Genomic DNA, 11,643 nt, shown 5'->3' with positions numbered 1-11,643 from the left:
TCAACAGTTCAGTTTTGTCATGGGAATGTCAGCCTAATGTGGGAGGAATGCCAAAGCGTGAAGATAATCGTATCCTGGTAACGTAAACCAGTGGTTGATAGCATGAGAAATGATCAGCGCAGTCGGGTTACAAGGCCACAGAATCAGAGTTTATATTTCAACCACCTGCTACCAGTGTCCGAAACAAGCGCCTGCCCGTAGGCCCGTGACAGGTAGATCTTATGTCGGACCTGTCCTTCGAAATTTGTATTGGTCCTTACGGCCTGTAATAAGGTTACGTATTAATATATTTGTCAGAATGAGCTGCAGGGTATTTTTACGAGGGCCTGAAGAGTTTAGTCAGGGCCTGCAGCTTCTAAAGTGTGTGGGTCCTGATGGCAGTCTGGCAATATGTTTTTTATATTTCAAACACTGCCCGCTCCTGCATTTAGACGACTTTACAAGCACAGGGTAGTGGGGTCTGTGTGTCAATGCTGTCCCGGAATCCTCATGGGATGGTTTGATCAGAATAACCTCAAAGATCCGGGTAAGAATTGATCTTCAGCAGTTGGATCGTTTGGTCAGACTTGGTTGATGTATGTCTTCGTGTTCCAGTTGCGTAGATCGATGCTCATGGTGTCAGTCATTTGATTTCTGACCCAGACTCGACCGTTTACAACTCGCCGCCATACAGCTGGAATATTGCGGCGTTTAACAACAAACAGGAAATCAGCTGAGGTTGAAGTGATTATTTGATCACATGGGCGCTACAACGAATTCAATAATCGAATTGCAAAGCTAAATATAGTGCAAATGTTATGTAGCTCGAGCTAATACCGTGCGTATCTTGCAGGGTATCGTATATTTGGCGTATGTGCCATTCCGATGGGTAAAGAGGAATGCCCAGTCTGGCTCTCGGCATTTAGGGGTTAAAAGAAGGACTGGTCGGTTCAGGGTCTGTAGAAAGTTTCGAAGGAGGTATCCATGCTGATCTGTGGCATGGTATTTCAGTTGGCTAGCACTATAAAACCGGCGTACGTCCATAGTCACACACACACACACACGAACACACACACACACACACACACACACACACACACACAAAATACGTCAAAACCCATTTCACCACGCTTTGTTTATGTAAATTATAGTCATTGTATAAAGATCACGATGGCATGTTTCTGCTGAAAAGAGGTGATTTTAGGTCCGCTTCGATTCACAGGACTACCTCCTGCTCATGGTTTTAATATACATTCCTATTTCAATTTTTGCTTCTATTTTTTGTTTGCTTGTTGTTTAACGCCGCTCTCAGCAATATTCCAGCTATATGTAAACAATCGAGTCTGGACCAGACAATACAGTGCTTGTCATCATGAGCATTGATCCACGCAATTGGGATCGATGACATGCATCAACCAAGTCAGCGTGTCTGACCACCCGATCCCGTAGGTCGCTTCTAACGACAAGCATAGTCGCCTTTTACGGCAAGTATGGGATGCTGAAGGCCTATTCTAGCCCCGGATCTTCACAGGTTTCCTGTTTCCTATTTCAAAGGTGTTAGAGTAGATATAAATGAATTCATTTCAAAGGTGATTTGAGTATCACCATAACTTGTTTGTATAGTATAGCGTTCGAGTGAGGCGGTATTAAAAATAATGTGTGGAAATAAAACACTTGGTCAAGGGTCATATTCAAAACAGCATACCTTGATATTATGCGCATCCACAAACGCACAATATTAATGAAAACATTACCTCATTTCACAGATGGTGACCCGTGAAGATCCGGGTTACAACAGGTCTTCAGCAACCCATGCTTGTCGTTAGAGGCGACTAACAGAATCGGTGGTTGATGCATGTCCGGTGGGGAAACTCGCTGACTTGGTTGATGAATGTCATCGTATCCCAAATGCGTAGATCAATGCTCATAAAGTCAATCAGTGAATTCTCTGGTCCACACTTGATGATTTACAGACCGTCGTCATATAGCTGGACTATTGCTGAGTGCGGCGTTATACAACAAACAAACACAACAGACACAACAGACAGTCAACCGTGCTTAGGGGCGCGGTATCAGGCGAATAGACCTTGACGTTTTAGAGATGTCGACGTAGTAGATGTTTGCGACGTGCGGACAACGGGCAACCGACGTAGCATGTAACGTCCACAGTCTATCGTTTATTTAATTGTCAGAAAACACAATGGTCGGACTCACGCTGTAAAACATAGATATCGCCTTCTCCAACAGACAGTGAGTAAGTACCGGTTTACGACGCTATTAGCAATATTCAAGCAATATCACGGCGGTAGACACCAGAAATCGGCTTCATACATGGTACCTATGCGGGGAATCGAACCCGGGTCTTCGGCGTGACGAGCGAACGCTTTCACCAGTTGGCTACCCCACCGCCCACAAATACACACGAGAATATTTACAAACAGGTGAGGCTCGATGAAATGGGGTTTAACGTTGTTAGGGGGCTACAGGCACACAGTACAATATATAATATATTAAAAAAAAGAAACTTGACAGATGTAAAACCACTTTATCTAAAATAATTACATTAAATGAGAACAAAATAAGTCAAACAGAAAGATGATGTGTCTATAATTCGCGAAAACACATGCAAAGCACATAAACGTAGCGTTTGGGGATCAATTTTACGGCTTCATCCAAACGCAACCGCCTGTAAAAAAACGTGCAGCACAGGATCCTGCATTTAGGCATGCAGGCCCCCCTGCTGAATGGGTATAAAAATCCACATCAACGGCGGTTCATACAGTCCTTATAACGGCAGTAGAGGCGGTGACAGAATGCCAAGACTGAATGCAGCTCAACGGAACAACGCCATTGGGAGATTACAAGCTGGAGCAACTCAGCAAGAAGTGGCAAGGCACTTTGGCGTATCCAGACAGACAATCTCCGCACTGTGGACCCGATACAACAACACCAACAGAGTTGACGACAGACCAAGGTCAGGAAGACCAAGGGTGACAACCCAAGCACAAGATCGATACATCCGGCTGCGACACCTCCGAGACCGCACTACCACAGCCACGTCTACAACCACACAGATCCCTGGGGTAAGCAGAATATCAGATCAAACGGTACGCAACAGATTGAGAGAGGCTGGACTTTTTGCACGAAGACCTGTTCGACGTCATGTATTGACCCCACGTCATCTGGCGGACCGTCTGCTTTGGTGCCAACAGAGGGTTAGATCGGCACCTGCAAGGTGGAGAAATGTACTGTTTACTGACGAGTCCCGTTTCCTACTCACACGTGCTGATGGGCGCGCTAGTGTCTACAGACGTCGGGCCGAACGTTACGCCCCCAACTGTGTGCAGCAGGTTGTCCCATTTGGCGGCGGGAGTGTCATGGTATGGGCCGGAATTCATCACGGTGGTAGGACGCCTCTCGTGCATGTGGCAGGTGCATTGACAGGTGTGCGTTACAGAGACTTGATCCTACAGCCTTACGTTCTTCCTCACGTCAACGTTCATGGCGGACAGTTCCAGCAGGACAACGCTCGACCGCATATTGCACGTGTTTGTCAGGACTTCTTACAGCACAACAACATCCAGACAATACCTTGGCCAGCCTGGTCACCAGATTTGTCCCCGATTGAGCATCTGTGGGACGAGTTGGATCGACGCTTTCGCAGAAGGAATCCACCGCCCCAAACACTTCCGGCGCTTCTTGATGCACTTCAGTATGAATGGCAGCACATCCAACAGCGTGTTATTGACAACTTGATTGCATCTATGGGTCGTCGGTGTCAAGCGGTGATTGATGCACGTGGTGGGCACAACCGATACTGACATTTTCTGTACCCCTGTGACATTAACTGTATCGTGTACGTGTGTCTGTCTAGGTGACACGATTAATGTTTTGAACATTATGTACATTGATCTTCAAACAGTGTTTCAATTATGGTTTCTGTGTCCTATTTTGAAACAATCGCATTATATTACATTTGGAAAGTCAGTGTCAAGTTTCTTTTTTCGAAGAGTATATAAAGAGTAGAGTTCAAAATGATGTCACTCCCATAGCGACGTACATGCAGATGTACCAGTGTGGCTGTGTGGATGAGGAGGCGCGGGTAGTCCAGTCGTCTAAGGCGCCGCGATTCGCTGTGCAGAGTTGCGTCCCTTTGGGCATGCTAGAAATCCATGATTGTGGGTTCGAATCCCGGTTCGCCCCGATTATGTTTCTAGGTTTGTCAGCACCATACCTGTGCTCGTGGGTTTCACCGAAGTGGTAAACGTCTGAGACCTGCATCACTTCGGGCTTTCCTCCCACATTAAGCTGACACGCCGTGATTTAACTGAAATACTGTTAAAAGCGGCGTCAAACCCAACTCACTCACTCACTGTGTGGCTGATAGTCCGGACGGATATATATGCTTCTCGCTTGTACTATTCCGATTGTATAGTACTAGACCATTAAGATGTGTACTGTAGTTAAACAGGCAACTCAGAAACAGTATACTGACTCCGAGCAGATCAGTTCTTGTTTCAGCCCCTTACTACCTAGCACCATGCAGGGAAACAAATACCTTATCTCAACGTCTTTTGGTGTAACGTGGCTAGGGATCGAACAACCGACTTCCCGCTCTCCGATAGACTCTCTACCACTAGACCACGCAGGTGGAACAAGTGATGAGACGTGCAACATCATAGTCTGATCTCGCTGGTTCACAACACGACACGTACTTAAGTATACAGATAATGAGGTTTATTGAAAAACGTACAAACAGTAGAAAGAATAGGACAACGACAACTATTGCTTCGTTGTGAGTCATATACAAATAATCAACCCTCGCTCCTTCTCTGAGTGTCTGGTCGTTCTTACCTGGTTGGCCAGCTAACCATGCATTAATACTATCTCTGCCCGATCTAAACACATTGTTTACACTCAGCCTAGTATGTATAAACAATCACATTTTAGCAGAAAATCACTGTATGAACCTTGTTACGTTAAAATAAATAATGTAGAGTAGAGTTGTATAAGCGGGAAGAATTCGAGAAATGTCGCCGTGTTCTGTTATTGGTACTCGTGTCCTGGAGGTCTTAAAGGATCGGACACAGTTTTTTCAGGCCGATTTATTTTGTTATATACGGTAAAATATATGTAAGCACTCTTAAATGCGTTATATGTTACAAGGATGATTTATTCCACATGGTCAGCGAAAGGATGACCCGTTAGAATTAAGTACTTGCAAATACCTAGGTTGTATTTAATCCACGGAAGCGTTGTCTTGGGACAATTTTCTCATTGCTCCTAGTCGTGGAGTATTGAAGAGTAAGTTAATTTTATGCATATTGGGTGTAGAATTAAAAAGCATGTTTGCAATTTATTGCGACGAATCTATTTTAGCAAAAAAAACAGTTTGGAAACCTACTTTCCACAACCGATATTCACTGGGAACTGACTATTTGGTCTTTGTCAGACCCTGAAATACTTATGTTCCTAAATGCTATTTCAACATTGAGTATCAAGAGTGAGTTAGTATGTGAGTGAGTATAGGTTAGGCCACTTTTAAATGCTCCAGCAATATCATGGCAGGGACACCAGAAATGGGCTTCACACATTGTACCCGTGTGGGGAATCAAACCCGGCATTCGGCGTAACGAGCGAACATGTAAACCACTTGGCTATCCCACCGCCCCAAGAGTGAGTAAAATGGCCACCGAGAGGTTGTTAGTGTTGAGAACAAAATATATAACTGTCTACATTTCTGTCAATAACTGTCCACGTAGATGTGAAAACAAGGATGAAACAGTTTGTCATGCATGCCCACACAGATGACATACATTCATCAATTCATTTAAAAACATCACAACCGCTGATATATCACCACACTTGATCATATCAATATCACAATATCGATCCAGTTTATCACACAATCATATTTTGTTCGGAATAAAATTTAAATAACCATACATAAAATGAGTGTTGTGAGTGAGTTACAAGTGTAACGCCCTTCTGACATTATTTCAGTTAGATCACCGCGTGTCAGTTTAATACAGGAGGAGTGCCTGAAGTAATGCACGTCTTGCACCTTTACCAGTCAAGTAGGGGCAGGGGTGGCCCAATCGTCTAGGGCCCCGCAATTTGCTGTACAGAGTTGTATCCCTTGGGACCTAGTGAAAACCTTGGATTGTGGGTTCGAATCCCGGTTCGCCACGATTACGTGTTTAGTTTTGTCAGCACCATACCCGTGCTCGTGGGTTTCACCACAGTGGAAAACGTCTGAGACCTGCATCACATCGAGCTTTCCTCCACATCCAACTGACGCCATGATGTAACTGAAAAACTGTCCAAAGCTAACTCACTCTAGTGAAACAACGAACTTGGGTTTACTTTACGGGTGGCTGAGTCGTCGATGCATCAGAAATATTATCAGGATCTAATGGGATTCGAACCCGTAACCATAGGTTTTTGGCAACGTAACACTGACACAACTCCAGCACCTGACGACTGAACCACCTGTGTCCCTGTTTAAAGAAGAAAGTGAGCGAGTATGGTTTTACGCCGCTTTTAGCAATATTCCTGCAATATTACGGCGCGGGACACCAGAATTAAAGAAGAAAGATAAATATCAGAAGAAATGACATGATGGCCAGTTCGACTTGGCGTGAAGGTAGGTACTGCTTGACTATACACGTCCAAATATCCTCTTGGCAACGACGTCCCCAACTTCGATTTTCTAAAATTGAACAAAACAACGGTTGGTTAGACATGGTGTGGAGATTATATCCAGATTATTTCGATGGCCAAAACATAAGTAGTTTGTGAATGTCAAACAACTTTTCAAACAGAACTAGACACCAAGACACACACAAGAAATAAAACCTGGTACTACGCTGCTATTGCTAGAGCTGTGTTATCGATACAGCTGTAACGATTCCACAGAGTATCTGTGTATCGGGGTACTGTTCCACCACGGTGCGGGGGCACGGGTGGCCCAGTCGTCTAAGGCGCCGCGAATCGCTGTGCAGAGTTGCGTCCCTTGGGCACGCCAGAAACCTATGATTGTGGGTTCGAATCCCGGTTCGCCCCGTTTATGTTTAGGGGTTTGTCAGCACCATTCCCGTGCTCGTGGGTTTCACCTAAGTGGTAAACGTCTAAGACCTGCATCACTTCGGGCTTTCCTCCAAAAATTAAGCTGACACGCCGTGATATAACTGGAATAATGTTAAAAGCGGCGTTAAACCCAACTCACTCACTCACTCCACCACGGTGCGGTGATCGCTATACAACGATGAATCTCCAGGAGGGTGATTGCTGCGGTGTGTATGCAATAGCTCTCAACCATGTGTGTTGGTTGTATGACATATTTCCCAAACTGAACTGTCTTAACTGCAATTAGGTTTCACCTTTAAGGACCTACCATTTAAAATCCGGGTTGTGTTTGTGTGCGGGGGATGAGAAAAGGGAAATTTGTTAGTGGATGAGCTACAAGATGATCTAAACCTTTTTTTCATTTTTATATTATTTTAATCATTATTTTAATCATTTTCACTTTATACGGGAATAATATTTGTTTAAACAGCATCTATCCCTCTCCACACACACACACACACACACACACACACACACACACACACACACACACACACACACACGCACAATAACATGAACACACACACAATAACATACGCACACAAACACAAACACACGCACTCACTCACAGCCCGTTATGTAAAGTTTGTTTTACCAAGACCATGTTGCCGTCCTCGATATAGCGTGTCTGCTTCTGAGGTTTGATGCTGGAGCCGTCAATGGGCTCCATTGTCATGTGGATGTTGCCTCCTTCATACTTGGCGTGACACTGAAACACAGCAGGGGAACTACCGTATTTCCTCTGTTAGACGTCCGGGCTTCTATTAATTTCAGTCAGGCCTTTGACCCGGCGTCAATTAGAGGCCCGGCGTCTATTGGAGGCCCGGCTTCTATTAATACCCCCATACCCCCATACCCAGGGATCATTAATTGTATCAATTGATCGACCCGGCGTCTATTAGAGGCCCGGCTTCTATTTTTTGCACTGAACAATCGACCCGGCTTCTATAAGAGGCCGACGTCTACTAGAGGCCCGGCGTCTATTGTAGGCCCGGCTTCTATTACGCTGCTCAACAGGGAGTGCCTACAGTAGGTTGTGTATTCATCGGCCATTGTGGCCATCCGATCAACTTTCCATTTGGATGGTGATGACATGAATGTAGGTTGTTTGTTTATTTGTTGTTTTACGTCGCACTCCGCAATACTCCAGCTATATGACGGCGGTCTGTAAATAATCGAATCTGGACCAGACAATCCAGTGATTAATATCATGAGCATCGATCCACGCAATTGGGATACGATGACATGCATCAACCAAGTCAGCGAGCCCGACCACGCGATCCCGTTAGTCGCCTCTTACGACAAGCATAGTCGCCTTTCACTACCCCGGATCTTCACGTGCTTGAATATAGGTGGAGATCCCGTAGTCGCCTAGCAAATCTAGACATTTATTATATACCTTAGTGTGAAAGACCGAGTTTTCGGAAGTTGAGAAAGTGATATTTTCATTGCAGTGAACATAACACTTGATATGTCATGGCTGTGAAAATAACACTTTGACGGAGCTATTGTCATACAAGAGTTACCTCCCCTCAAATTGTCATCCTTTATCGTAAGTGTCTAGCCCATACACAAACTGTTGGCTTCCCTTTTACGTTAGTTCCACATTGACAAGGCAAAAAAATGACAGATGGTCATTGATGGAGTTAATATCTTATTATCTTGAAAATGTTTCGTTATAAACTTTAAATTTCTCATTTAAATCGTCAATCGAGACTGTTCGTTTCGCAAAGAGACATTTTTGTTACTTGACCAGCGTGTATTCTTTCGCTTTAAACAGCTGTGTCATTTTTTTTAAGAAATTGTTTTGTTAACCTTGATATTGTATATAATCATATCTCTATGTATGATACAGAATTTTCGTGACCTCTAAATATTTTTTGTTACTTTTGTTTATATTTTTAAAGATTTTACTAACACGTAACTATTTTTCTAGTCTCAAACACAAGGGGTGGTGAACCGTCCCTGTGTGTTAGGTGGGGAGAATTTACGTTTCAAGGTTTACATTTTAATGAAATAATATCACAATATTGATCCAGTAGACAACTACACAAAAGGTATATAATAAATAGAATATTCCATTTTGTCACTCGTGAAAATATCACCTTTTCCCCTGTCACTCGATGAGAGAAACATGATATTTCACTCGACACATGAAATATCCACTATGTATACAAAACTTGTATTAACATGGACACTTTTCACCACAAAATGTAGCCAGATTGCGAACCTTCATCTTCGTCTTCTGGATCTCCTTCTCGTAGTCAACGTCGAACTGGATGATGTCTTCTTGTGACCAGAAGGTCGTCGTCGTGTTCACCTTCACTTTGTCGTCAATGATGCTGACCTCGCAGTCGGGTTTGCTGAAACCAGCCATCTTCCGAGCCGGGTAGGGGGCACCTGCCGACAGTCAGCACACAGTTGGGATAATAACAGGTTATAAAACTTCCATATTTATCAGATTTCGGACAACCCATCATGTGTTAGACCAATGTTTGGAAACGAATGCACTTATATATACATTTTAGAGAGGGGCTAAGCTCATATATACAACTATTCCAACCATTTGAAAATACAACAGCCAATGGTTTCAGAGCAGAGGATATTTGTCTTGAAGGCGGGGACTTTTCGCATGCACGTCCTATTGCATAATGTCCACACTGAATCCCCTACTTTGCAGTAGAACATGTCATATTATTGATTTTATAGATGAAACTGGTCATATAATTTCTCAAGATTATATATTTCTTTCAGTTACCGCAAACCTAAATGACCACAGATACCTGTCTACACCTCGAAATGTGTTGTAAACAATTACATTGCCTCACAATGACGAATCACAGTATGGATATATAATTAACACACTAGACAATCGAGTATGGTGCTCGGAAAGAGCTTGTCTATCACAGCTGCGCCCGCGATAAGTCACGTAAGTATTGCAGCATTATCAAAGCGGCGGATATCGATAACGGCCATCATCAGTTTAACCCTCTATAGGTGAATCATCCCTGGTGTATGCTGCGTGCAGATCGCTTGTTGGGCTCAGACTGTTTAATTACAGGTCGACGTGACCTAGCTGGAATACTGCTGCATCAAACAGTATTCACGGACTCTAGTCGGTTAATGGAACGTGCATCTGTCTATTCTTGGAGATGTGTTTTTGCACCTTGTATTACTTGGGCGTGTATGGGATGTTCTTGGTTAATGAAATCAGTACATTGACATGTGATCTGCTGCTGTAAATGGTATTTGTAAGATTGTTATATTGTAGTAATGTATATTTTAATGTGATGGATGTCTTTTTTTTACATAGTATTTTATTATTAATAATATGTTATTTAATGTTTTAATTGGTCTCTCATAATGGGTGGCCCTTGTACATCTTTGGGGCATATTAATAAAAAATAAATATTAATAAAAAAGCAAGTGTTTTGTACAACCGAAGAGACTTGAATACTCTCTCTCTCTCTCACTCTCTCTCTCTCTCTCTCTCGCCCTCTCTCTTCTCTCGTGAAATACTCATTTTGGTCATGGCAAGCGCATGACCTCTAGGGTCAATCAAGAGTCTAGAGTCAGTGTACAGTCTACATGTAGCTGTCAATCACGTCAGGGATACCTACCTCGTCATGGCTGATGATAAAGATGATACGACTTAAAACTAACACACTATGATCAACTTACATCACCAAAATATGCACAGGTTTAGAATAAATAAACTGCAAAGTCACATAAATGTTGTTTAGGTATATATATACAAACGTGTGCTAATTGGTATGTTAACCTTTTGACCCATCACCTAGTCCGCGTTAACCTACTGATACTAGTATGTAAGATGGGGGTGTAACTGCTTGTGTCAACTTCAGGGGTCGATTTCTTTACAGATGATGAATAGACAACGTCGTCAAAAACCTTCAACACTACCTCCTCGTTATAGCGCGAGAAGCTCTTTCGTTATACACAAGTACAAGCTCCAGTTCATGCCGAAGACGGATGTATGCATCGGAGATCATTAGTTAAGGTAACTGATGATTCAAATATGATATACGTTCATTAAATAGTCATCTCCGTACTTTGGAATATACACTTGTTTGGTATGTTGTCCACACGTAAACAACACACTTGACTCATATAGGGTTAATGGAAGGCCGATGCAATCATATTCAAGTTGATATATTTACCCATCTCTTTTAGGAAATCTTCAAAGTTTTCACTTCCAACCAGTCGCCATTTTCCAACAAATTTCGTCCGGATTTCCCGAAGATTATCCGATTCCGACTGGGACTCCGCCATAACGTATCAATGTGGAGATCACGAGAAAGATGTCCGGCCAACTCACACTCGCTATACCGTGGACAGGTCGCTCGTGAGCACACAGTCTCTATTTGCGACGTAGCATACACGCTCACACCAGTTATCTACCTTTGTCACTCATACGTGCATACTCTCATGCACGTGTCGATAAAATGTGTATACTTTGTCGACTAGATCATTCACACTTGGCGAGTCGAGCCACGGGATACCTGCCGCATCCTCACA

General features: G+C 43.3%; 1 protein-coding gene across 1 annotated transcript; it reads right to left on the bottom strand.

Annotated features, from left to right (window-relative positions):
- Positions 1–4,694: 4,694 nt before the first annotated feature.
- Positions 4,695–11,643, bottom strand: LOC124111346 (fatty acid-binding protein, adipocyte-like). The gene is made up of 4 exons (XM_046471004.2): positions 11,286–11,643; positions 9,338–9,507; positions 7,703–7,816; positions 4,695–6,691 (listed from the first exon to the last, which is right to left on the bottom strand). The coding sequence occupies exons 1-4, from the start codon at positions 11,395–11,397 to the stop codon at positions 6,641–6,643; spliced, it is 447 nt and encodes a 148-aa protein (XP_046326960.1). The 5' UTR covers positions 11,398–11,643; the 3' UTR covers positions 4,695–6,640.

This window comes from Haliotis rufescens, unplaced genomic scaffold (assembly GCF_023055435.1).
Source record: "Haliotis rufescens isolate VD_foot unplaced genomic scaffold, xgHalRufe1.0.p SCAF_15, whole genome shotgun sequence".
NCBI lineage: Eukaryota > Metazoa > Mollusca > Gastropoda > Lepetellida > Haliotidae > Haliotis > Haliotis rufescens.
This window is presented reverse-complemented; position numbering and strand designations above follow the sequence as displayed.